Genomic DNA, 25,768 nt, shown 5'->3' with positions numbered 1-25,768 from the left:
TTCATCCTTAGATCAACCCTTTTTTCCTTTATTCCAGCTTCTATTGCTTGCCTTTTAGCATTTAGCTTCACTTAGCTTTGACAACAACACACACTTAGCTTTTATTTTTGAAATTTCTTTCTTTTTCTTATTTTTTTTATTTTAGCAACTTTTACTTGCTGCTTATTGATTTTACTGTGTGTGCTATCATCTTCTTACCACAATTGTTGTCACCCAATAAACTCCCCCAAATTTGGGACAAATTGGCCTTGAACTATGATGCTCTCCTACAACCTAAGACAAGGTAGATGGAGATTAAAATTTACAAGCTCAGGGTTCAAGTCATTCAATCAAAAACAAGCTCAACATGGGTGCAAGGGATTCATCATTCATGAACAGGGTAAGCTTTTTGGCTAAGTGGCTATCTCAGTCAATCATGGCCTTCATCATCTTCAAACTCATCCTTTCATTCAGTAATAAAAGATTCATGCAAAAATTGGTACTCAATGCTAGTTGTTCTCTCACATTTAAAGTTCACACACTCACCGGGTTGTGGCCAATGATTACCTTCACAATTTATCTATCAAACCAACTAACATTTTTAGTCATGTCCCTAATTCATGTTTTTTCTCTTCTAATTACTGGATACTTATATGATCTAATAATCATAATTCACTTAATCCATGCAATCGGTCAATTCAATTCATTCAACAAACACAAGATTTTTAGGTCAAATCAAACCACTACAATAACAATCAAAATTATAAATTGTTCAACAAGCTTTCAAATTTACTAAATAAATAAAGTGAAACATAAAACTAAAACTAAAAACGTAAACTAAACATAAACTGTATCAAAAGTAGGAAAATAAATGAAAATCCTGTCATGGCTCTTCCTGTGCAGCTGTGGGCTCATCCAGAGGTGAGGAGGGAGCATCTTGGACTGGCTGAGAAATATCCTGAGTTGTAACAGGCCATGGGTCCCAGGTGCTCTGTGCTACGATCATATCAGCTGCATAATCCGCATCAGCAGCGCCATCCTCCTCATTAGAGACCTCCAAAACAGGTGAAGTAATTGGTGAAGTCCGTGGGGTAGCCTCTGGAGTGGCCTCCGGTGAGGTTCTGGCTGAGGCTCCTAGGCTGCGGAAGCCTCACCTCCCCCCAAAGGAGAAGGCTGGACTCCTGGCCAGGCCACCTGTGCCATGAAATCCTCTATGCTAATAATTGGCCGATGCTGATCTGAGTCGTGCATACTCTGGCATCACCAGGCATAAACCACGATGGATGCTCTGCAACATCGGCACTGTGACCTCAGAGCATCGACATTGTGCTAGAACTGATAATGATGGAGCAAAGGTGTCGATCTAAACTGGAGCTGATGGAAGTGGTGGTGTTGAAGTAGAGGGAGCTGGAGTAGAGGTAGAAGCAGGAGCAGAAGCAGGGGGAGCAGAAGAAGATGGACCCTCAGAAGAGGTTGGAGTATGATAACACACTCCAAGTCTGGGCTAGTGTATTCAGATCCTTCCTCAGGAGCTTCCAAGGCGCTCCTTCAGCATTTAAAACGAACATGCGCCCTAGAATACAAAGCTTGGAGGCAAGCTCTTGAGGATCAGTGCGCGTCCTGCAAAAAATAGAATAAGAGGGGTACTGCTCCCCTGGCTGAATGAGTGGTGGTGTCTCCAGAAAGGCATTCAGTGATGTCGCATCAAACTTAATCAGCATCCCTCTAACTTGTTTTGGTGATTTGTCTTCAGGGTCATACAGGTTCGAGTAGAACTCCTTGACCAAGGCCACATCAATGTGCCCGTCTATGTGCTGAGTCAAGGCCTTATGCCAGTTTCTTCTGATCAGCTCTCTTCTGAATTCATGATACACAGTCACAAAGAGGTTAACGTCCCTCTCTGGAAGGATGTTCCGGGAGTGAACATTCTGTGAATATCGCTCCGACGCAACCTCAGAAACAAACCGAGTGGTGTCATAAGGTTCCCGAGGTTGGGAGGTTGTGGCTTTCCTCTTCCTGGAGGCCATCTGCATCAAAAATAGTCACAAGATTCAAGTTAGACAGGTTTTATTTCAAACTAGAATCAGAAAAATAAAACTGAAAAACAGACTGGGTGCTTAGCGAGACTGACTCACTTAGCGCACCTTATGAAAATAATAGCACTCGCTTAGCACGCAAGGCGCGCTTAGTGCAACAACACAAAAACAAAGACTCTAGCTAAGCAAGACACACTCGCTTAGCTGAAACAGCACAGTGGCTAAGCGAGCAGGCTCGCTAAGCCTTATTCTCTCACAGAGAGCTAATTTCACTTAGCGAGACTGACTTGCTTAGCGCAACACACTAAATAGGCTTAGCGCCAGCAAGCGCTTAGCCCAAAATAAATACTAGAACTTAATTGGCTTAGTGAGCAAGATCGCTAAGCTCAATTCCAAAATAAAACAAAACAGAGAAGAAATTGCGCTTAGCGAGACTGACTCGCTTAGCGCATGAACAAAAACTCAGAAATTAAAAATGCTTTGGGCTTAGCGAGACTTACTTGCTTATCCCAAGCTTATTCAACCAATAAAAGATGGGTGGCTTAGCGAGATTGACTCGCTTAGCCACCAATAGAAGACAAAAAGCCTCTTAGACTGTGGTTCAAGCAACACAACTCACTAAGCACGGCATGCTGGCTTAGCGAGTTCATACGAACACTTAAACAAATCTGGAAATTTAAACTCTCGCTAAGCTGAAGGTGCAATGGCTTAGTGAGTCCATACAAACATTCAAGTATGCAAACAAAATTGATGAACATGCTTAGTGGGGCAGGACCGACTTAGCGAGTTCATCCAAAAACCCAGAAATTCAACAAAAATTGATGAACTCGCTTAGCGCACAAGTGCGATTAGTGAGCACATAAAAAATTCCATAAATATTGGGGATTTTCAGCCCCCTAACACAGGCCTCTATTAAGCCTCAAAACCTAATCAAAACATAGCAAAATCCTATACATTATGCAGAAAACAAAACCCCTAACAACATGCTTACTAACAACTAACCTAACAACAATAACATCAAACACAAAATCAAAACTTTAAACAGCTATAGTAGGGCATCTACCCTAAGGTTTAGAACAAAAATAAAATGCTAAGTTAGAAAAACTTACTTGGATTGCAGAATGTAGAAGCAAAGAAGAAGCACAGAGAAGCAGAAGGCAAAATGGAAGCACAGTGCAGAAATGCCAGATGCTGAGAGAAAATGTTTTAAATTTTGCACCAAAGTAACTGCCCAATGCAGTTAAGCCTTATTTTTGTCAATTTCGACTACCTTGCTTAGTGCGGATCACTCGCTAAGCGAGCACTCAATGACTTTTGAGTTTTCAGAATTCAAACTCACGCGCTTATTGGGCAGACTCGCTTAGCCCAATTCAAAAATTATAAAATCCAGAGAAGGATTTGGGCTTAGCGCGAAGGGTTACGGTTAGCGGGCCATGGGCAATTCCAAACCCGAGATGGATTTGGGCTTAGCGGGTTAACCCATTGGGCCCAATTCTCATGAATGGTCCAACAGAGAGGAAATTGCACTTAGTGCACAGTGGGCGCTTTGCGAGATGCAGTTGTGCGCTTGCGAGATGAGATGCTTAGCCCAATTCCAAAAGATGAAATTCCAGAGAAGTTTTTGGGCTTAGCGCGAGAAGTGACTTGCTTAGCGCGTGAACAAAGATTCACTTAGCGCACAGGGCACGCTGAGCGAGTGGATGACTTAAAATTTTTCTAAAAAGTTATTTTTCCATCCACAGCTTCAGAGAAGCTTAATCAACCCCAAATCCAAATGCAAAACATGCAGATAATTCATTCAAACAATCACAAACAAGCAATCCGAACTATATGCAGTGAACATAAAATTAAAAAGGGCTGGGTTGCCTCCCAGTAAGCGCTCGTTTAACGTCATTAGCTTGACACATCTTACTTTATGGGTCGGGATAAAATTTTGTTCCCACCTTCAGAACATTTCCTCTCCTCCATCCTTTACCTCTGAACAGACATTCCAGTTGAGCAAATGCTTTTCTTCGTCAAATAAATCAAAGCTGATCTTCTGATCAGCAATTCCCATCTCAAGCTTTTTCTTCCCCATGTCCACAACACAGCTAGCGGTCAGCATGAAAGTACGACCCAAGATCAAGGGGATCTCAATATCTTCTTCGATGTCCATCACTACAAGGTCAGCTGGGAAAGTGAAATGCTTCACTCTAACCAAAACATCTTCAATAATGCCATAGGGTTTGGTAACAGAATGATCTACTAATTGAACTGTCATCTTGGTTGGCATTATCTCCAACTCCCTAATTCTCCGGCACATGGAGAGTGGCATCAGGTTTATACTAGCTCCCAAGTTAATGAGAGCTTTGCCAACAGACACAACACCAATAGAGCATGATATTGTGACACTTCCAGGATCTTTGTGCTTTGGTGGAAGGATCCGTTGAATCATTGCACTATAATTCCAAACCCGAGAGTGATTTGTAGTGCAGTGCGTAAGTGACGAGGATCCGTAAATGACGACTAACAGCGAGTTCATACAAAGATGCGTAAATTCAAACAGAAATGATGAACTCGCTTAGTGGGACAGGGCCCGCTTAGCGTGTTCATCAGAAAACCCAAAAATTCATCCAAAACGGATGAACTCACTTAGCGAGCAGGCTCGCTTAGCGAGTGCATCGAAATTTCTAGAAAAATTGGGGCTTCGAAGCCTTAACTCCCTAGCCACTTTTAGGCATAGGAAGCTTGAGGCACAACCCTGCAATCAACCTACATTGTCCACTAAACTAAAGCCCTAACAACATACAATCTAAACGACTAATTACACAGCATCAACAAAATCAAACCACAGAGATATTAAAGTGTCTTCTACCCTAGGGTTCACAACTTAAATTAAAAGGAAAGCAAGGGGTACTTACTTGGATTGCAGAGTAATTGAAGTGAATGCGAGGCTAGGAGCAGAAAAACAATAAAAGCGCACAACAAAATGCGAGTGATTGCCAATGATGGGAGTCAGGAGTTATAATTTTGTGTAAAAGGTAACTGCCTAAGGCAGTTATGTTTTATTTTTTACAGTTTAGATTTGCTCGCTAAGCGCGAGTGACTCGCTAAGCGCGAGTGACTCGCTAAGCGAGTACTCAGTGACGTTTGAATTTTCAGGATTTAAACTCATACGCTTAGCGAGACCAACTCGCTTAGCCCAATTTGAAAAATAAGAAACCCAAGAGGTTTTTGGGCTCAGTGCATAGGTGGTTGCGCTTAGTAAGTTATGCAGCTTGGATTGGTTTGCAATTTCTGCTAAGTGGGACATGGCTCACTCAGCGGATTAGATGCCTCTAGATGCAGTAGTGGGTCGCGCTTAGCGAGATGCTCTTGCTTAGTGCTATGTCATTCCAGAGAAGGTTTTGGGCTTAGCGAGATGACCCATTTAGCCTAATTGCCATGAAAGTCTAGGCAGAGAGCCTTTTGCGCTTAGCGCATAGGCACGCTTAGCGAGAAATTATGTCATGCTCAGCGAGTTGACTCGCTTAGCCCATTTCCATTAAATGCACAACTAGAGAGGTTTTTGGGCTTAGCGCGGCTGTCTCGCTTAACAAGACCCTAACAGCCAATGGGTAGGGGTTGGCACACTTAGCGAGAGATGCCACTCGCTCAGCGCATAGAGTATGTATCGCTTAGCGCATGGAGCATGCTGAGCGAGTTAGATGACTGAAATTTTTTTCTAAGTTCTTTCCTCATCCAATGCTTCATAGAAGCTTTTGGCTAACCCCTCTATCATACAAAGCATGCTTATATCTTACTCTAGCAATCTCAATTAAGTCAAAACCTAGCTACATGCAATGATTAACAAAAGAAAATGATTAAGAAAATTAAGAAAAAACTGGGTTGCCTCCCAGTAAGTGCTTCTTTAATGTCACTAGTTTGACGTATGGTACCTCTAAGGGTCTTTCAAAACCTTAGCTCTGGCAATCTGAGCTATCTCATTGTCAATCTCCTCCACCTTGGAACAGACATTTTGGTCAATTGAGTGCTTCACTGCATCAAACAGATTGAACGTAACCTTCTGGTCATCCACACTCATCTCAAGGTTACCTTTCCCCATATCAACCACATAGTTGGTTGTTAACATGAATGGACGGCCTAAAATCAGTGGAATCTCAGCATCCTCTTCAATGTCCATTATCACAAAATCTACAGGGAAAGTGAATTGACGCACTTTGACCAGGACATCTTCCACTACACCATATGGCCTTGTGATTGAGCGATCCGCTAACTGTAGTGTCATTCTTGTTGGTAGGATTTCCAACTCTCCAATCCTTCTACACATGGATAGGGGCATCAAATTAATGCTAGCCCCTAAGTCAATAAGCACTTTTCCAACTGACATAGCACCAATTGAGCAAGGGATGGTAACACTCCCTGGATCCTTATATTTTGGTGGAAGGATCCTCTGGATGACAACACTACAATTTCATTCCACTACAATGTTGTCACTGTGGATATATTTGCCCTTCTTGGTTAGCAGATCTTTGAGAAATTTAGAGTAGAGCGGCATCTGTTGTAAAACCTCTCCAAATGGAATAGTTATCTCCAATTTCTTGAAGATATCAAGGAAACGAGCAAAGTGTCGTTCCTTGTCCTTTTTAGATGACACCAAAGGATATGGTGCTTCCTTTTCGGAACTTGGGACAACCTCCTTCTTTTTCTCTCTTGCCAATTCACTCTTAGTCTTTTTCTCTTCCTCACTCTTTTTTTTCATTTTTTTTCTTTTGCCTCTTCATTTATTTTTCTTTCCTTCATTTGATCACCCTCATTTTCTTTTTCTCCTTCAGCTCCTAGCTCTTTTTCCTCATTAGTCCTACTCTTATCCTCTACAATGGTCTCCTTCTTGCTTCTAGTCATGACATCCTTACATTCTTCCTTGAGATTTTTCTCAGTATTAGCTCCAAATGCTCCAGAAGAATTCTCAGTTATTTGCTTAGCTAGCTGTCCCACTTGGATCTCCAGGTTCTTGATGGCTGACTCAGTGCTTTTATGGTTAGACATTAAACCTGCATAAATTGAGCCAAAGTTTCTTCCAACTTGGTGGTCCTCTCATACAAGTTAGGCCTTTGATTCGGAGGTCTGTTGGAAGGTCCTCCTTGGTCTTTATTGAACTAATTTCCTGGATGTGACCTTCATCCTTGTCCTGGATTTTGATTGAAATTCACTCCTTGTTGGTAACCTGAAAAATTGCCTGAATGAAATCCCTGTTTGTTTTGATTCCCCATGTAATTTACCTCTTTTGCAGCATCATCTTAGGGTATGCAACAACCAGATTCATGAGCTCCTCCACATATACTACAACCTCCAACCTGCATAACTGCTAAATGGGAAGGCTGAGCCGCTTGTAACTGTGTTGGCAACTTGCTAAGTGTCTTAGTGAGTGATTCCAGCTGCTTAGCTAGCAGCTTGTTCTGTGCCAATAATGCATCTTGTGAAGAAAGTTCTAACAGGCTTTTCTTGGTGGGTACATGAGTTCTATCACGCAAAATAGCATGATCACTAGCAGCCATATTCTCAATGAGTTCCATTGCTTCTTCTGGAGTCTTCAACTTAATCTTTCCCCCAGCAGAAGCGTCTAACAATTGCTTGGACTGTGGTTTCAAACCATTAATGAAGATGTTCAACTGAATAAGCTTGGTGAATCCATGAGTAAGTGTCTTCCGCAGCAAGCCACAGAATCTTTCAAGTGCTTCACTCAAAGACTCATCTGGAAATTGATGGAATGAAGAGATAGCTGCCTTGCCTTCAGCTGTCTTCGATTCAGAGAAGTACTTCTTTAGAAATTTTTCTACTACTTATTCCCATGTCTTTAAGTTGTTCCCCTTGAAAGAATGCAACCATCTCATTGCTTCACCAGCCAAAGAGAATGAAAACAAGCTAAGTCTTATTGCATCTTCTGGCACCCCTACGATCTTCACTGTATTGCAGATTTCTATATAAGTTGCAAGGTGTGCATAAGGGTCTTCATTAGGCAGACCATGAAATAGATTTCTTTGGATCAGCTGGATCAAGGAATAGGGATATGTAATGTTGTGTGCTTGGACTTCCGGCCCCCCAATACTTGTGAAAAATTGCGCATGGTAAAGCTGGAGTAGTCCTCAAGAGTAACCCTCTGTGGTTGCTCGTCTACCATGATGTGAGCTTCAGATGCACCAAGTTCGGATTCCCTCAAGTATGCTAGAAATGTTGAAGATGATTCAGATGAACAAGTTCTCTCAGCACTTAGCTGTACTGTCCTCTCTTGTAAAGTTTTTCTGCAATCTGAACGTGCCCAAACGAATCACTTAACATTAATAGCACGTTCACCACAAAGCAAATTCGACCGTTGCTTCACACGCCCCTCTACATTCTTCATTCAAATTTATATCTGCTTGGCATTCGTGTTTTCTCCAGCATTTCCCAATAGTTATCTGAGATTTACGAAATCATTCCAAACGCTCTGCTTTTCCATGGCTACCTCACCAAAAGAAATTTCAGCTTCTGGTTCACCCGCTGTACCATCATCTCCGCACCAGGAACAACCTGAATTCAACGTCCAACCCATCCAAATAATTCCTGGTCAAGCTTCTGTCCCTGAGAAACTGGTTCCCAGAAGACAACAGGGAGTGAAGATTGCTGAAAACCCTAGCCTTGTAACAAGTCCTAGGGAAGTAGACACGGAGATGGACAAGAAAATCCGCAGTATTGTGAGTAGCATTTTGAAAGACGCCTCTGTTCCTGAAGCTGATGAAGATGTCCCAACATCGTCCACCCCAAATGTTTCTGTGCCTAATGTTGAGAAAGATGTTCCAACATCTTCCACCCCAAATGTTTCTGTGCCTGATGTCAACAAAGATGTTCCAACATCTTCCGGCCCAAATGATGAAGTACTCTCTTCCCCCAGCAAAGAGAGATCAACAGAGGAAGATGATGAAGCCGCAGAGGAGACTCCTACACCACGGGCACCAGAACCTGCTCCAGGTGACCTCATTGACTTAGAAGAAGTCGAATCCGATGAAGAACCCATTGCCAACAGGTTGGCACCTGGCATTGCGGAAAGACTTCAAAACAGAAAGGGAAAAACCCCACTTAAGAGGTCTGGACGAATCAAGACTATGGCACAGAAGAAGAGTACTCCAATCACTCCTGCCACATCCAGAAGAAGCAAGGTTGCTATCCCCTCCAAGAAGAGGAAAGAAATTTCCTCATCCGACTCTGATGATGATGTCGAACTAGATGTCTCGACATCGAAGAGGGCCAAGAAATCTGGAAGAAAGGTGCCTGGAAATGTTCCTGATGCACCACTGGACAACATCTCTTTCCACTCAATTGGCAATGTTGAAAAGTGGAAATATGTGTATCAACGCAGACTTGCGGTTGAAAGAGAATTGGGAAGAGATGCCTTGGATTGCAAGGAGACCATGGACCTCATCAAGGCTGCTGGACTACTGAAGACAGTCACCAAGTTGGGAGACTGTTATGAAGGCCTAGTCAGGGAATTCATTGTCAACATTCCCTCTGACATATCAAACAGAAAAAGTGATGATTATCAAAGAGTGTTTGTCAGAGGAAAGTGTGTTAGATTCTCCCCTGCTGTGATCAACAAACATCTGGGCAGACCTACTGATGGAATGGTGGATATTGATGTTTCTGAGCATCAGATTGCCAAGGAAATCACTGCCAAACAAGTCCAGCATTGGCCGAAGAAAGGGAAGCTTTCAGCAGGGAAGCTAAGTGTGAAGTATGCAATTCTGCATAGGATTGGAGCTGCAAACTGGGTTCCCACCAATCATACTTCCACTGTTGCCACAGGTTTGGGTAAATTTCTGTATGCTGTTGGAACCAAATCCAAATTTAATTTTGGAAACTATATTTTTGATCAAACTGTTAAGCATTCAGAATCTTTTGCTGTCAAATTACCCATTGCCTTCCCTACTGTATTGTGTGGCATTATGTTGAGTCAACATCCCAATATGTTAAACTACACTGACTCTGTGATGAAGAGAGAATCGCCTCTATCCCTGCATTCCAAACTGTTTGAGGGGACACATGTCCCAGACATTGTCTCGACATCAGGGAAAGCTGCTGCTTCAGGTGCTGTGTCCAAGGATGCCTTGATTGCTGAACTCAAGGACACATGCAAGGTTCTGGAAGCAACCATAAAAGCCACCACAGAGAAGAAGATGGAGCTAGAACGGCTGATCGAAAGACTCACAGACAGTGGCATTGATGATGGTGAAGCAGCTGAGGAAGAAGAAGATCCAGCTGAGCAAGAAGAGGCAGCTGAGGAAGAGGAAGATGCAGCAGAAGAGACAGAATCAGATGATGATTCTGAAGCCACCCCATGATCATCAGACCCTTATGATTGCTTTTCACTTTTATTAGCTAAAGGGGCATGTCCCTTTGAACAATTGATTGTTATTGGTCTGTAATATTCGCACATTAATTTCATGCATCCTACTTTTGCCAAATTTATGTCTAAAAAGGGGGAGTAATAGTATTATGCTTGCTATTATGCATGATTTTGAGTAATAGGATACTATGTATGCAATAGTAGATGTATGGCAGTAGGAGACGATGTATGCATGATTTATGATTTTGAGGGGGAGTTGTATATATACGATTTTAAGGGGGAGACTGCTGCTGATGATGAATGATGTAAGCTACTAGAAGCTGCTAGAAGACGCTGCAGTAAGAGCATGAAGACAGGGGGAGCAGATAGCGGATGTCACATGAGATGTCTCGACATCCTGGAAAAGACTAGTAGCTGATAGAAGATGCTGCAGTAAGCATGGAGACAGGGGGAGCAGAAGCAGAAAGCTGATGTCACGCGAGATGTCTTGACATCCTGGAGAAGACTTGTAGATTTGCAACTTGAAGAATTTCCGCTGTGCTTGATTACTCTGATAATGGAAGTTGCTGATCCTACTTGCATAACTGCTCGTACCTGCTCAGGAAGTGTCTAAGTATGTTTTAGACAAAATTTGCCAAAGGGGGAGATTGTTAGTGCTTAGCTCTACTGAGTGTTTAAAAGGTTGGCTAAGATTTTGTTAAAACATAAGCACTTAGACAATGAAGGAAAGCTGGAGTTGCTGCACATGATGTCCAACGTTATGTCAAGGAATGAGATCGGGCTGCACAATGTACAATGCAAGATAAAAGTCAAGTGCAGAAGTGAAGTTGCAGGATCCACGATGTCGGATACAATGTCCTGACATCCTGCCCGAGAATACTGGAGTTGCTGTACAATGCAAGATAAAAGTCAAGTGCAGAAGTGAAGTTGCAGGATCCACGATGTCGGATACAATGTCCTGACATCCTGCCCGAGAATACTGGAGTTGCTGTACAATGCAAGATAAAAGTCAAGTGCAGAAGTGAAGCTGCAGGATCCACGATGTCGGACACGATGTCCTGACATCCGGCCCGAAAATACTGGACATATAAATCTGTTATATCTTTAACAGATTATTGTGCAGTTAGCAAGAGATTAGAAGATCTATCTTTAGGAACGAATTAAAAGATCATTAAAGTTCGAATTTCGAAGTAGAAGAGTTCGTTCAGGGATTAAAGATTAAAGATTAAAGATTCAAACTAAAAGATCAAAAGTTATCTTTTAGTTCTTTAACTGCAGATTTTTCAGAAGAAGATAGATCTCCTCCAGCATCAAGGAGTTGCAGCCCAGAATCGTACACGGCTATATAATCATGGAGGTTGCACGAGTTCTGTACCAAGTCCGGGATTGAAGAGTTATTTTGTGAGTTTTGGGACTTGAGTGTTTTGTGAGCCACCTTGATGGTACCCTAGCATCAAGTGTTGGACCTATGTGTGTAGAGTTGATCTCTTGTGTCTAGAGTTGATCTCTAGTGTGTAGAGTTGATCTCTTTTGTTCAGAGTTGATCTCTGGTGTGTCTTTGACTTAATTGTAAACACGGGAGTGTGAGTGAGAGGGAGTGAGCGGAGGTTCTCATATCTAAGAGTGGCTCTTAGGTAGAGATCGCACGGGTAGTGGTTAGGTGAGAAGGTTGTAAACAGGGGCTGTTAGACCTTGAACTAACACTATTGAGAGTGGATTTCCTCCCTGGCTTGGTAGCCCCCAGATGTAGGTGAGGTTGCACCGAACTGGGTAAACAATTCTCTTGTGTTATTTACTTGTTTAATCTGTTCATACGGACACATATAATCTGCATGTTCTGAAGCGTGATGTCGTGACATCCGGTACGACATCTGTCCCCTGGTATCAGAATTTCAATTGGTATCAGAGCAGGCACTCGAAATCACTGAGTGAGATCTAGGGAGATAAATTCTGATGAACATGGAGAAAGAAGGAGGACCAGTGAACAGACCACCAATTCTTGATGGAACCAACTATGAATACTGGAAAGCAAGAATGGTGGCCTTCCTCAAATCACTGGATAGCAGAACCTGGAAAGCTGTCATCAAAGGCTGGGAACATCCCAAGATGCTGGACACAGAAGGAAAGCCCACTGACGAATTGAAGCCAGAAGAAGACTGGTCTAAAGAAGAAGACGAATTGGCACTTGGAAACTCCAAAGCTTTGAATGCTCTATTCAATGGAGTTGACAAGAACATCTTCAGACTGATCAACACCTGCACAGTGGCCAAAGATGCTTGGGAGATCCTGAAAACCACTCATGAAGGAACCTCCAAAGTGAAGATGTCCAGATTGCAACTATTGGCCACAAAATTCGAAAATCTGAAGATGAAGGAGGAAGAATGTATTCATGACTTCCACATGAACATTCTTGAAATTGCCAATGCTTGCACTGCCTTGGGAGAGAGGATGACAGATGAAAAGCTGGTGAGAAAGATCCTCAGATCCTTGCCTAAGAGATTTGACATGAAAGTCACTGCAATAGAGGAGGCCCAAGACATTTGCAACATGAGAGTAGATGAACTCATTGGTTCCCTTCAAACCTTTGAGCTAGGACTCTCGGATAGGGCTGAAAAGAAGAGCAAGAATCTGACTTTCGTATCCAATGATGAAGGAGAAGAAGATGAGTATGACCTGGATACTGATGAAGGTCTGACTAAGGCAGTTGTGCTCCTTGGAAAGCAGTTCAACAAAGTGCTGAACAGAATGGACAAGAGGCAGAAACCACATGTCCAGGACATCCCTTTCGACATCAGGAAAGGCAGTAAATACCAGAAAAGATCAGATGTAAAGCCCAGTCACAGCAAAGGAATTCAATGCCATGGGTGTGAAGGCTATGGACACATCATAGCTGAATGCCCCACTCATCTCAAGAAGCAGAGGAAAGGACTTTCTGTATGTCGATCTGATACAGAGAGTGAACAAGAAAGTGACTCTGACAGAGATGTGAATGCACTTACTGGGAGATTTGAATCTGCTGAAGATTCAAGTGATACAGACAGTGAAATCACTTTTGATGAGCTTGCTACATCCTACAGAGAACTATGCATCAAAAGTGAGAAGATTCTTCAGCAAGAAGCACAACTGAAGAAGGTCATTGCAGATCTGGAAGCTGAAAAGGAGGCACATAAAGAGGAGATCTCTGAGCTTAAAGGAGAAGTCAGTTTTCTGAACTCTAAACTGGGAAACATGACCAAATCAATAAAGATGCTGAATAAAGGCTCAGATACGCTTAATGAGGTGCTGCTGCTTGGAAAGAATGCTGGAAACCAGAGAGGACTTGGATTTAATCCTAAGTCTGCTGGCAGAACAACCATGACAGAATTTGTTCCTGCCAAAAACAGGACTGGAGCCACGATGTCACAACATCGGTCTCGACATCATGGAATGCAGCAGAAAAAGAGCAAAAGAAAGAAGTGGAGGTGTCACTACTGTGGCAAGTATGGTCACATAAAGCCCTTTTGCTATCATCTACATGGCCATCCACATCATGGAACTCAAAGTAGCAACAGCAGAAAGAAGATGATGTGGGTTCCAAAACACAAGGCTGTCAGTCTTGTTGTTCATACTTCACTTAGAGCATCAGCTAAGGAAGATTGGTACCTAGATAGCGGCTGTTCCAGACACATGACAGGAGTCAAAGAATTCCTGCTGAACATTGAGCCCTGCTCCACTAGTTATGTGACATTTGGAGATGGCTCTAAAGGAAAGATCATTGGAATGGGAAAGCTAGTTCATGATGGACTTCCTAGTCTGAACAAAGTACTGCTGGTGAAGGGACTGACTGCAAACCTGATCAGCATCAGTCAGCTGTGTGATGAAGGATTCAATGTAAACTTCACAAAGTCAGAATGCTTGGTGACAAATGAGAAGAGTGAAGTTCTAATGAAGGGCAGCAGATCAAAGGACAACTGTTACCTATGGACACCTCAAGAAACCAGCTACTCCTCCACATGTCTATCCTCCAAAGAAGATGAAGTCAGAATTTGGCATCAAAGATTTGGACATCTGCACTTAAGAGGCATGAAGAAAATCATTGACAAAGGTGCTGTTAGAGGCATCCCCAATCTGAAAATAGAAGAAGGCAGAATCTGTGGTGAATGTCAGATTGGAAAGCAAGTCAAGATGTCCCACCAGAAGCTTCAACATCAGACCACTTCCAGGGTGCTGGAACTACTTCACATGGATTTGATGGGGCCTATGCAGGTTGAAAGCCTTGGAGGAAAGAGGTATGCCTATGTTGTTGTGGATGATTTCTCCAGATTTACCTGGGTCAACTTTATCAGAGAGAAATCAGAAACCTTTGAAGTATTCAAGGAGTTGAGTCTAAGACTTCAAAGAGAAAAGGACTGTGTCATCAAGAGAATCAGGAGTGACCATGGCAGAGAGTTTGAAAACAGCAGGTTCACTGAATTCTGCACATCTGAAGGCATCACTCATGAGTTCTCTGCAGCCATTACACCACAACAGAATGGCATAGTTGAAAGGAAAAACAGGACCTTGCAAGAGGCAGCTAGGGTCATGCTTCATGCCAAAGAACTTCCCTATAATCTCTGGGCTGAAGCCATGAACACAGCATGCTACATCCACAACAGAGTCACACTTAGAAGAGGGACTCCAACCACTCTGTATGAAATCTGGAAAGGGAGGAAGCCAACTGTCAAGCACTTCCACATCTTTGGAAGTCCATGTTACATTTTGGCAGATAGAGAGCAAAGGAGAAAGATGGATCCCAAGAGTGATGCAGGAATATTCCTGGGATACTCTACAAACAGCAGAGCATATAGAGTATTCAATTCCAGAACCAGAACTGTGATGGAATCCATCAATGTGGTTGTTGATGATCTAACTCCAGCAAGAAAGAAGGATGTCGAAGAAGATGTCAGAACATCGGGAGACAATGTAGCAGATGCAGCTAAAAGTGCAGAAAATGCAGAAAACTCTGATCCTGCTACAGATGAACCAGACATCAACCAACCTGACAAGAAACCCTCCATTAGAATCCAGAAAATGCACCCCAAGGAGCTGATTATAGGAGATCCAAACAGAGGAGTCACTACAAGATCAAGGGAGATTGAGATTGTCTCCAACTCATGCTTTGTCTCCAAAATTGAGCCCAAGAATGTGAAAGAGGCACTGACTGATGAGTTCTGGATCAATGCTATGCAAGAAGAATTGGAGCAATTCAAAAGGAATGAAGTTTGGGAACTAGTTCCTAGGCCCGAGGGAACTAATGTGATTGGCACCAAGTGGATCTTCAAGAACAAAACCAATGAAGAAGGTGTCATAACCAGAAACAAGGCCAGACTGGTTGCTCAAGGCTACACTCAGATTGAAGGTGTAGACTTTGATGAGACTTTTGCCCCAGTTGCTAGACTTGAGTCCATCAGATTATTACTTGGTGTAGCTTGCATCCTCAAATTCAAGCTGTACCAGATGGATGTGAAGAGCGCATTTCTGAATGGATACCTGAATGAAGAAGTCTATGTGGAGCAGCCAAGGGGATTTGTAGACCCAACTCATCCAGATCATGTATACAGGCTCAAGAAGGCTCTCTATGGATTGAAGCAAGCTCCAAGAGCTTGGTATGAAAGGCTGACAGAGTTCCTTACTCAGCAAGGGTATAGGAAGGGAGGAATTGACAAGACTCTCTTTGTCAAACAAGATGCTGAAAACTTGATGATTGCACAGATATATGTTGATGACATTGTGTTTGGAGGGATGTCGAATGAGATGCTTCGACATTTTGTCCAACAGATGCAATCTGAATTTGAGATGAGTCTTGTTGGAGAGCTGACTTATTTTCTGGGACTCCAAGTGAAGCAGATGGAAGACTCCATATTCCTCTCACAAAGCAAGTATGCAAAGAACATTGTCAAGAAGTTTGGGATGGAGAATGCCAGTCATAAAAGGACACCTGCACCTACTCACTTGAAGCTGTCAAAGGATGAAGCAGGCACCAGTGTTGATCAAAGTCTGTACAGAAGCATGATAGGGAGCTTACTATATTTAACAGCTAGCAGACCCGACATCACCTATGCAGTAGGTGTTTGTGCAAGATATCAAGCCAATCCTAAGATAAGTCACTTGACTCAAGTAAAGAGAATTCTGAAATATGTAAATGGCACCAGTGACTATGGGATTATGTACTGTCATTGTTCAGATTCAATGCTGGTTGGGTATTGCGATGCTGATTGGGCTGGAAGTGCAGATGACAGAAAAAGCACTTCTGGTGGATGCTTCTATTTGGGAAACAACCTTATTTCATGGTTCAGCAAGAAGCAGAACTGTGTGTCCCTATCTACTGCAGAAGCCGAGTATATTGCAGCAGGAAGCAGCTGTTCACAACTAGTTTGGATGAAGCAGATGCTGAAGGAGTACAATGTCGAACAAGATGTCATGACATTGTACTGTGACAACATGAGTGCTATTAATATTTCTAAAAATCCTGTTCAACACAGCAGAACCAAGCACATTGACATTAGACATCACTATATCAGAGATCTTGTTGATGATAAAGTGATCACACTGAAGCATGTTGACACTGAGGAACACATAGCAGATATCTTCACAAAGGCTTTGGATGCAAATCAGTTTGAAAAACTGAGGGGCAAGCTGGGCATTTGTTTGCTAGAGGAATTATAGCAGCTACTGCAATCTGAACGTGCCCAAACGAATCACTTAACATTAATAGCACGTTCACCACAAAGCAAATTCGACCGTTGCTTCACACGCCCCTCTACATTCTTCATTCAAATTTATATCTGCTTGGCATTCGTGTTTTCTCCAGCATTTCCCAATAGTTATCTGAGATTTACGAAATCATTCCAAACGCTCTGCTTTTCCATGGCTACCTCACCAAAAGAAATTTCAGCTTCTGGTTCACCCGCTGTACCATCATCTCCGCACCAGGAACAACCTGAATTCAACGTCCAACCCATCCAAATAATTCCTGGTCAAGCTTCTGTCCCTGAGAAACTGGTTCCCAGAAGACAACAGGGAGTGAAGATTGCTGAAAACCCTAGCCTTGTAACAAGTCCTAGGGAAGTAGACACGGAGATGGACAAGAAAATCCGCAGTATTGTGAGTAGCATTTTGAAAGACGCCTCTGTTCCTGAAGCTGATGAAGATGTCCCAACATCGTCCACCCCAAATGTTTCTGTGCCTAATGTTGAGAAAGATGTTCCAACATCTTCCACCCCAAATGTTTCTGTGCCTGATGTCAACAAAGATGTTCCAACATCTTCCGGCCCAAATGATGAAGTACTCTCTTCCCCCAGCAAAGAGAGATCAACAGAGGAAGATGATGAAGCCGCAGAGGAGACTCCTACACCACGGGCACCAGAACCTGCTCCAGGTGACCTCATTGACTTAGAAGAAGTCGAATCCGATGAAGAACCCATTGCCAACAGGTTGGCACCTGGCATTGCGGAAAGACTTCAAAACAGAAAGGGAAAAACCCCACTTAAGAGGTCTGGACGAATCAAGACTATGGCACAGAAGAAGAGTACTCCAATCACTCCTGCCACATCCAGAAGAAGCAAGGTTGCTATCCCCTCCAAGAAGAGGAAAGAAATTTCCTCATCCGACTCTGATGATGATGTCGAACTAGATGTCTCGACATCGAAGAGGGCCAAGAAATCTGGAAGAAAGGTGCCTGGAAATGTTCCTGATGCACCACTGGACAACATCTCTTTCCACTCAATTGGCAATGTTGAAAAGTGGAAATATGTGTATCAACGCAGACTTGCGGTTGAAAGAGAATTGGGAAGAGATGCCTTGGATTGCAAGGAGACCATGGACCTCATCAAGGCTGCTGGACTACTGAAGACAGTCACCAAGTTGGGAGACTGTTATGAAGGCCTAGTCAGGGAATTCATTGTCAACATTCCCTCTGACATATCAAACAGAAAAAGTGATGATTATCAAAGAGTGTTTGTCAGAGGAAAGTGTGTTAGATTCTCCCCTGCTGTGATCAACAAACATCTGGGCAGACCTACTGATGGAATGGTGGATATTGATGTTTCTGAGCATCAGATTGCCAAGGAAATCACTGCCAAACAAGTCCAGCATTGGCCGAAGAAAGGGAAGCTTTCAGCAGGGAAGCTAAGTGTGAAGTATGCAATTCTGCATAGGATTGGAGCTGCAAACTGGGTTCCCACCAATCATACTTCCACTGTTGCCACAGGTTTGGGTAAATTTCTGTATGCTGTTGGAACCAAATCCAAATTTAATTTTGGAAACTATATTTTTGATCAAACTGTTAAGCATTCAGAATCTTTTGCTGTCAAATTACCCATTGCCTTCCCTACTGTATTGTGTGGCATTATGTTGAGTCAACATCCCAATATGTTAAACTACACTGACTCTGTGATGAAGAGAGAATCGCCTCTATCCCTGCATTCCAAACTGTTTGAGGGGACACATGTCCCAGACATTGTCTCGACATCAGGGAAAGCTGCTGCTTCAGGTGCTGTGTCCAAGGATGCCTTGATTGCTGAACTCAAGGACACATGCAAGGTTCTGGAAGCAACCATAAAAGCCACCACAGAGAAGAAGATGGAGCTAGAACGGCTGATCGAAAGACTCACAGACAGTGGCATTGATGATGGTGAAGCAGCTGAGGAAGAAGAAGATCCAGCTGAGCAAGAAGAGGCAGCTGAGGAAGAGGAAGATGCAGCAGAAGAGACAGAATCAGATGATGATTCTGAAGCCACCCCATGATCATCAGACCCTTATGATTGCTTTTCACTTTTATTAGCTAAAGGGGCATGTCCCTTTGAACAATTGATTGTTATTGGTCTGTAATATTCGCACATTAATTTCATGCATCCTACTTTTGCCAAATTTATGTCTAAAAAGGGGGAGTAATAGTATTATGCTTGCTATTATGCATGATTTTGAGTAATAGGATACTATGTATGCAATAGTAGATGTATGGCAGTAGGAGACGATGTATGCATGATTTATGATTTTGAGGGGGAGTTGTATATATACGATTTTAAGGGGGAGACTGCTGCTGATGATGAATGATGTAAGCTACTAGAAGCTGCTAGAAGACGCTGCAGTAAGAGCATGAAGACAGGGGGAGCAGATAGCGGATGTCACATGAGATGTCTCGACATCCTGGAAAAGACTAGTAGCTGATAGAAGATGCTGCAGTAAGCATGGAGACAGGGGGAGCAGAAGCAGAAAGCTGATGTCACGCGAGATGTCTTGACATCCTGGAGAAGACTTGTAGATTTGCAACTTGAAGAATTTCCGCTGTGCTTGATTACTCTGATAATGGAAGTTGCTGATCCTACTTGCATAACTGCTCGTACCTGCTCAGGAAGTGTCTAAGTATGTTTTAGACAAAATTTGCCAAAGGGGGAGATTGTTAGTGCTTAGCTCTACTGAGTGTTTAAAAGGTTGGCTAAGATTTTGTTAAAACATAAGCACTTAGACAATGAAGGAAAGCTGGAGTTGCTGCACATGATGTCCAACGTTATGTCAAGGAATGAGATCGGGCTGCACAATGTACAATGCAAGATAAAAGTCAAGTGCAGAAGTGAAGTTGCAGGATCCACGATGTCGGATACAATGTCCTGACATCCTGCCCGAGAATACTGGAGTTGCTGTACAATGCAAGATAAAAGTCAAGTGCAGAAGTGAAGTTGCAGGATCCACGATGTCGGATACAATGTCCTGACATCCTGCCCGAGAATACTGGAGTTGCTGTACAATGCAAGATAAAAGTCAAGTGCAGAAGTGAAGCTGCAGGATCCACGATGTCGGACACGATGTCCTGACATCCGGCCCGAAAATACTGGACATATAAATCTGTTATATCTTTAACAGATTATTGTGCAGTTAGCAAGAGATTAGAAGATCTATCTTTAGGAACGAATTAAAAGATCATTAAAGTTCGAATTTCGAAGTAGAAGAGTTCGTTCAGGGATTAAAGATTAAAGATTAAAGATTCAAACTAAAAGATCAAAAGTTATCTTTTAGTTCTTTAACTGCAGATTTTTCAGAAGAAGATAGATCTCCTCCAGCATCAAGGAGTTGCAGCCCAGAATCGTACACGGCTATATAATCATGGAGGCTGCACGAGTTCTGTACCAAGTCCGGGATTGAAGAGTTATTTTGTGAGTTTTGGGACTTGAGTGTTTTGTGAGCCACCTTGATGGTACCCTAGCATCAAGTGTTGGACCTATGTGTGTAGAGTTGATCTCTTGTGTCTAGAGTTGATCTCTAGTGTGTAGAGTTGATCTCTTTTGTTCAAAGTTGATCTCTGGTGTGTCTTTGACTTAATTGTAAACACGGGAGTGTGAGTGAGAGGGAGTGAGCGGAGGTTCTCATATCTAAGAGTGGCTCTTAGGTAGAGATCGCACGGGTAGTGGTTAGGTGAGAAGGTTGTAAACAGGGGCTGTTAGACCTTGAACTAACACTATTGAGAGTGGATTTCCTCCCTGGCTTGGTAGCCCCCAGATGTAGGTGAGGTTGCACCGAACTGGGTAAACAATTCTCTTGTGTTATTTACTTGTTTAATCTGTTCATACGGACACATATAATCTGCATGTTCTGAAGCGTGATGTCGTGACATCCGGTACGACATTTGTCCCCTGGTATCAGAATTTCATAAATAATAAAGTATTCTCGACTCAACAAGGTCGTCTAAGCTTCATACAATTAATATAGAACCTATATCCTAATGTCACATCCTATCAGAGCGTTGTGTTCCCGTGTCCTCTAGCATGAGATTCTTCATAGTCATCCACCTATTTTCTGCTCCCCCGAACACAAGTTCAAGATCATCACAGGATCCAAACACAACCACACACAGGGAGTGAGTTATCACATTCCTAGCTAATAGAGAAACAAGACAATTAAATATACATGTTATATGAATGATATATCACTTGTTTAAACATAGCTCACGTAACTTCACCACTTCGTCATTCAAAATTCACTTTTCAATCATCAATCACATTACACAAGAATCCCACACTCTGATCAAGATATAATAACACATCAATTAGCAAGCATATGCAACAGTTATGCTAAGACTCAATCCTATATGCAATGTGGTACCATGTCAGTGAAAAACCACCCTGGGGCGCTTAGGAGTACATAACAAGACACACCACACAATGAGTTTGTCAGGTCACTCTCACCAAGTAAGATCATAGGGAGACCAATCAGGGTCACGATGTTTTGCAAGAATGCTCCAACCATATGGGATCAGCATAGGCTTAAAGGAGCACTCAAACTCGATGACCCCCAAGGCCTACACTCCGAAGAGTCCGTCAGGGTCTCTCCCTCCTGATTCAGGTCCAACCCCTAAAATCATTTAAGCACACAGACACTGCTAGTGAATTATACAATACCCACGACCTCACACTCGTGTCTTAAACACGTACAACATATTGCGCTACAATTTAACACTGGTTCCTAAATAGGAACCTACACTTTCTCTTTAACACTGGTTCCTAAATAAGAAACCTACACTTTCTCTTTAACACTGCGCATTTACACTTTTCTCAAGATAACACTGGTCAGGTTATTGTACAATTCACAGCTTACAACACAAATAATGTCACATCAAGAATTAATCACACATTTATTCACAACCAAAACTCATTCACAATTTCACATCTCATAATGTCACAATCCACCATCACATGTTTTCATGTATCTCACAATTCAACACCTGTTCTACTTTACACTTTTACTCAATCTCAATAACAATATTATAATCTCAAGGCAACATATTATTCCACAATTCATCACATATTTCATTTATAAGCACTGCTCATGAATTATACAATACCACGACCTCACACTCATGTTTCAAACATGTTTAACACAATTGCACTACAATTTAACACTGGTTCCTAACTAGGAACCTACACTTTCTCTTTAACACTGCGCATAAACACTGGTTGGGTTATTGTATAATTCATAGCTCACGATATAATTAATGTAACATCAAGTGTTAAACACATCCACTTATTCACAATCGAATATCATGTCCACACTTTAACATCTCATAACATCACATCAACCATCTCATAACATTCCTAATGATATTCATAAGGTACAACATACACATGTTCATCAAATTTAACCATAATATTCTCAAACTCCAACACTTAATAATTTTTGGAATCATACTATAACACTCTACAATATTATTTACATAAATTATTAATATAAATAACAACCTCTATATATATATAAGCTAGCATACATCATATTGAATCACAAATTACAAAGTAAGCTTCCAATGCACAAATTGTAAATAATTATGTGGACACTTTGGTCAATTTCAATTATGATATTAATTTTTAAATTATATATAAAAAACCTAAAAAGCAAGAAAAAGGGAAATACAAAATCAATATCTCACTCTAAATTTCTCCTTACTTTATTTCATCAATTCATGTTAATTTGAAAAATGCTCGATTTATAGGGTTCACGCTCAACACAATAGCATATCAATTTCACAAAAATTGATTTGTCAAACATATATAACTCACTATAATAATTATAAGGATAAAATGAAAATTTCAAAAAACACCCCAAAACCCATTCCAATTGATATCTCTAAGGATTCTTACACATGTTCTCACTAATTCTCAATTGTGAATAACTCATCTCTTACCTCTAAGCGGACTCACGTGTCTTCCAACAGCGATAACAGCATCTCGAGCGGTTCCCTAAGATTCCTCCACTTTCTCCTCCGATTGCTCCGATAGAGTTCCCAAACGTCTGAGAAACGTAAAAGGGATTGAAGCCTCCATTTGGACTATCTTCATGCGGTTCATTTTTCTCTCTCCACGAACATCATCTCGCAAATCCCAACGGTCAAAGCGTGCACAATTAAATTTCGAACAACATATCCAAATTTCACAATAATCCAACGGTTAACGAAATCCGGATCGTAGTTTTACCAAGACAGCTCTGGGTTTCTGCGGGAAAGAAAAAGGCTACAATGCGAAGGGTGTTTCTCTCAGTTCAGACATGATATCGAAATTCCCAACGGTGAGAATGCTCGAAATTGTGTTGCGAACGTGGTGCTCAAATTTCATGACGATCCAACGGTGAATGAGTCTGAGATCGTCATTTTTCTGAGACAGGTTTGGTGGGCTGCGGGAAAAAAGAAAGGGTTTTGAGAGGAGAAGGGAAAAAACGAAAATGAGGGAAAGAAGAGACAGCGTCAGTGTGAAAACTGACCTAACACTATTTATAGCTATGTTTACTCTATTTATTTATTTATTTATTATTTTATAAAGATAAACTCTATTTTATTCTCTATCAAACAAATAAATAAAATATCCTTTTTATTTTCTCTCAAATAATTATTTTAATTAATAATTATATCTTCTTATTTATTTATTTATAGAATCTCATCATTTTTCTAAAACTCTATTTATTTATAAATAAAAATTATTTTTTTAAATTAGCTTACGAAAAATGGGATGTTAGACAAACCAACATATGTAGTGGATGACCTTGTCATGTCCTTTGAGGGCTAGCCGAGAGTGACCTCAGCTGAGTTAACTAGTATTCAGGAGGAGGAGGTGCAATATTTACTCACACATATTGCTGCAGTGTTTCGGGAACCCAGGGGACTTCCACCCAAGCGAGAACAGGAACACGCTATCCACTTGGTGGAAGGTCATGGCCCAGTTAACGTGCGCCCTTATCGATACCCTCACCATCACAAGGATGAGATAGAAAAGTAATTTAAGGAGTTATTGCAAATAGGGGTTATTCGCCATACTTTGGTTCGCTATTTTCCAGGCAAGACTAAAGTGGAAGTTGTTCAGCGAGATTTGATGGAAAAGGATGAGTGCTTGAGACAGCTGAAGTACCATTTAAATCGAGCTTAAGCCCGCATTAAGAATTTGGCAGACTCTCATAGAAAGGACCGAGAATTAGTGGTTGGTGATTGGGTTTTCCTCAAATTACGCCCACATGTGCAGCAATCAGTCAAGATCCGCATTAATCCTAAGTTAGCCCCACATTATTATGGCCCTTTTCAAGTGATAGGCCGTGTTGGAGTTGTTTCTTATAATCTTCAACTTCCTCCATCTTCCCGAATTCACCCAGTATTTCATATTTCTCTTCTGAAGAAGGTTGTGGGAATTATCATGTGGAGAAAGAGTTGCCCAAGGAGCTAGAGAATGAGCCATCTACCAAATAATGGGAGCCTATTCAAGTGTTGGCTTCAAGAGTGGTTAGTGCAAGAGGGGATTCAGCACAACAGTTTCTTATTCAGTGGAAGCACAAACCAGTAGAGGAAGCCACATAGGAGGATGTTTCAATTATGCAAAGCCAGTTCCCTGAGTTTAGACTTGAGGACAAGTCTAGTGTTCAAGGAGGGGGTATTGATAGGCCCCGAGTGCAGGATGCGGCCCAAGTAAATAAGCCCAAAGTGTGGAGAGTGTATGTGAGGAAGAATAAAAGAGCGGAGAGACAATGATGATATGGCAGTGAGAGAAAGAGAGTGAGGATGGATAGTGAGGTATTCTGTTATAGAGGGACGTGGGGGTGAGTGAGGGGGGATTATGATTATGCGTATCATTTTGTTAGGCAGAGAATACATTCATTCTCTGAGAGGAGCTAGGCTCTATGGGTAGTAGGTTTTCCCCTACTGCTATTTCTCTTATTTCATCAATAACATACACTTGATTCCTTTCCTTTTTCTCTATTTATGCCTATTTTTGTTTATCTATAAATCTAGTCTGCATCATTATGTCCCATTTTCCTTGCTCATAGGATGTTGGTGCTTATTTTAATCTTACCTTATTACTTCCAATCATCTGATCATCATTTCAGCTGAAGAAAAGTGAAATGAATCATGTGGAGAAATAATATAAGGTATTATATACCTTTTTCTCCACAGTAGAACTAAATAATACATTTCATCAAACACATTGTAAGCAACCTAAATTTGCAAACCCAACCACTACATATCTCAAATTATTTTCATGAAAAATATTAAAGAGATGAAATTAAATCAAGCAGTTTATGATTGTTGAAGATTACAATTACAATATTACTCTATTTGAACATTCACTACTAGGAAATAAGTTTTTTACATTAGTTATTTAAGACTTTCAACATTGATTATTAACCGATGTTTAAAGTAATATCGTTAACATCGGTTTTTCAAAACCAATGTTAACTAATAATACAACATCGGTTATTTAAATAGCCGATGTTATATGATAAGAATTTTGAAAAAGAAAGTTATAAATTTACATATCAACATCAGTTATTTAAAAAACCGATGTTAACTGTCACTAACAACATCGGTTATTTAAAAAACCGATGTTAACGGGTCATTAACAACATCGATTAT

The 25,768-nt window shown here is 41.6% G+C and overlaps 1 protein-coding gene across 1 annotated transcript in view; it reads right to left on the bottom strand.

Annotated features, from left to right (window-relative positions):
* Window positions 1-650: 650 nt before the first annotated feature.
* Window positions 651-25,768, bottom strand: part of LOC114406447 — a 28,510-nt gene continuing 3,392 nt past the window's right edge. Inside the window, exon 3 of the mRNA XM_028369154.1 lies at window positions 651-2,006. Within this exon, the coding sequence (XP_028224955.1) occupies window positions 1,443-2,006 (564 nt within the window). The 3' untranslated portion in view covers window positions 651-1,442. The remainder of the gene's footprint in view (window positions 2,007-25,768) is intronic.

This window comes from Glycine soja, chromosome 3 (assembly GCF_004193775.1).
Source record: "Glycine soja cultivar W05 chromosome 3, ASM419377v2, whole genome shotgun sequence".
NCBI classification, from domain to species: Eukaryota; Viridiplantae; Streptophyta; class Magnoliopsida; order Fabales; family Fabaceae; genus Glycine; species Glycine soja.
The sequence above is the reverse complement of the archived record's forward strand: the minus strand, read 5'-3'. Positions and strand labels throughout refer to the sequence as shown.